This window comes from Euprymna scolopes, chromosome 28 (assembly GCF_053919585.1).
Source record: "Euprymna scolopes isolate OS-2025 chromosome 28, ASM5391958v1, whole genome shotgun sequence".
In the NCBI taxonomy this organism is placed as follows: Eukaryota; Metazoa; Mollusca; class Cephalopoda; order Sepiida; family Sepiolidae; genus Euprymna; species Euprymna scolopes.
This window is the reverse complement of record NC_136509.1, coordinates 19,701,318-19,703,784: the sequence shown is the minus strand read 5'-3', so window position 1 is coordinate 19,703,784 and position 2,467 is coordinate 19,701,318. Positions and strand designations below refer to the sequence as shown.

The 2,467-nt window shown below is 34.8% G+C and overlaps 1 protein-coding gene across 2 annotated transcripts in view; it reads right to left on the bottom strand.

Moving 5' to 3' along the window:
- The window catches only part of LOC145249497 (ras-specific guanine nucleotide-releasing factor 2-like), a 1,106,705-nt gene extending 1,104,541 nt beyond the window's left edge, over positions 1-2,164 (bottom strand). For both annotated transcript variants that reach the window (XM_080111105.1, XM_080111106.1), the window contains exon 1: positions 1,752-2,164. In XM_080111105.1, the coding sequence (XP_079967231.1) occupies positions 1,752-2,018 (267 nt within the window). In that variant the 5' untranslated portion in view covers positions 2,019-2,164. The remainder of the gene's footprint in view (positions 1-1,751) is intronic.
- Positions 2,165-2,467: the final 303 nt, after the last annotated feature.

Below are 2,467 nucleotides of genomic sequence, written 5' to 3'. Positions count from 1 at the left end.
TTAATTTATTTCGTGTGTTACCGCCTGCGTAGCCCTTCGAGGCGCAACTAGAGTATCTCAACCACATTTGTAAATCTTATGTAATTTTATAATTGTTAAATTTAGGCTTGTTTCTCATGCTGATGGTAAAGTTAAAACGGCCTATTACTAGTTGATTCACTTATAATCAATAGACGCATCATTCTTTCGGTATACTGTTTATGTACATGTGATATCAGTTACAAGGTAAACTAATTTGCATATTGGTTCCGAATAAGTACATTTTATTAATTATTATCTGTTATGGTTCTTAAATCGAAGGATTGTCTGGATTTTAATATCACAAACGCTTCTGTTTCATCATATTGCTTTGTTTACTGGACAGTTATCAAGCATGGGACGTGCACATGGGGGAAGGGAGTAGGATGTCCAAATACCAGCCCCTTTTGACCCCTGTAAAGTGCCCTTTTCGAAGGAATGTATTATAGGCCTGTGCTCCTACCGAGACGGTTTTCATTACTATATTTTGCACCCCCCCGTCACTTGAGCACCTGTCCTGTAAACGTTCTCTGCACGTCAATGCTATTCAGCATTTGTGTTCGAACGTGTTCCTTTCGGGTGGACTTGATTTTTTCCAACAAGTTGCGATCTATTTCTAGATTGCAAGCGAAATGACAAATTGAGTTCTTTCTTTTCTTTTCTTTTCTTTACGATCACAGTTCAAAAAAAAATAATAAATAAATTGGTGTTGAAATTACTGAAATATCGATGTCTATCTATCTACAGCAATAAATGTAGATGGATTTTGTATCACGTAAATAACAATGTTCTCAATTAAATGTTCATGGTTTTAAAACGATGTTTCAAATATTTGAAGTGGCGATAGGGAAAGCTAACGAGTATAGGGTATATATATATATATATATATATATATATATATATATATATATATATATATATATATATATATATATAAGGTATTTATAATGTATGTATATATATAAGGTGTTTATCATGCATGTATATATATATATATATATATGTATATATATATATATATATATATATATATATATAGTGTGTGTGTGTGTGTGTGTGTGTGTGTGTGTGTGTGTGTATGTGTGTGTGTGTGTTTACAGTTTTTAAAAGTACTCTTCAAAGTCAGAGTATGGGTAGGAGGTTTGTCGTCACGCAATCATATTGGATACCTGTAAAAGAAATATGACTAAAAAAAAGAAACTTTGATGTCAATGCAAATGTTTGCAAAAAAATAACAACAAAAATATAACAATAAAAACAAAACAGATCAATAATTGAAAAAAATATATATATATATAAAGTAATTAAAAAAAAATGTAGAATATTTTTGTAAAAGTTTTTTTTTCTTAAAAAGTTTTTTTTTTTTTGTAAAACTTTTATAAAATTTTGTAAAACTTTTTTCTTTAATTTTAATTTCTTTTGTTTTGTTTTCTTTTTCGTGTGTGGGGGGAGGGTGTTGGCTTGAGGGAGGCTGGCTGGCGCTGGATTCAGATGGATGGAGCAAAGTTAAGTGGATGTCGGGTTGGGTCGCGCATTGCGGGGGGTGAGTGTGGAAGGTTATTGAGCGGGGCGGAGCGGATACGGGTTTTTGATGAGGGGGAGGGGGTATAAGGTGAGACTAGGAGACGTGCTTTTTTTTAAGATTTTTTGGTGTGTGTGTGTGTGTGTGTGTGTGTGTGTGTGTGTGTGTGTGTGTGTGTGTGTGTGTGTGTTAGTATTATCACTCTACTCACCTGTTTTTCGTCTTTCCCCTTGCCGGTGGTCGTCGAGATCGCCCGGTCGCAGAAGCTGCCCTCAAGGAGCGCAACGCCGGACGGCCGGCTCGACGTCTCGTTCTCGAAGTAGAAAATAAAATTTTGGTAGAGTATAAACCAGCGGAGTTGCCATTTGCCCGTGTCGGAGCTCTTTTTGTACAGATAGCTGCACAGGGTATTCTCCTGGCGGGCCTTGTTCGCCAAATACAGGATCTGGCTCTCGTTAAAACGGATCGCTTTTTGCATTGTCACAATCTTTAACCGTATATATACATATATAAATACATATGCATATATATATACATATATATATATATATATATATATAATATATATATATATATATATATATTTGGATGGATATATTCCGCAGGCTAGACCGATCGGTTAGTAATAGTAGTAGTGGTGGCAATTGTTTTGGTTGGTAGTAGTAATAATAATGTTATTAATAACAATTATGGCAGTACTAACAATTATAAATAATAGCAGTAATAATGAAAGAAGTAATATTACTTCTGAATGTGGTAGTGTTGTTGTTTTGGGTGCTGACGGAGGTGGTGATGTTACTTCTCATAAAAAGTAGGGTGGACATGACGGTGGAGAAAGTAGTATTATTAATCGCTGTAGTAGTAGTAGTAGTAGTAGTAGTAGTAGTAGTACCAAGGTGTCAGGGCGTACCTATAAACGGTAAACAG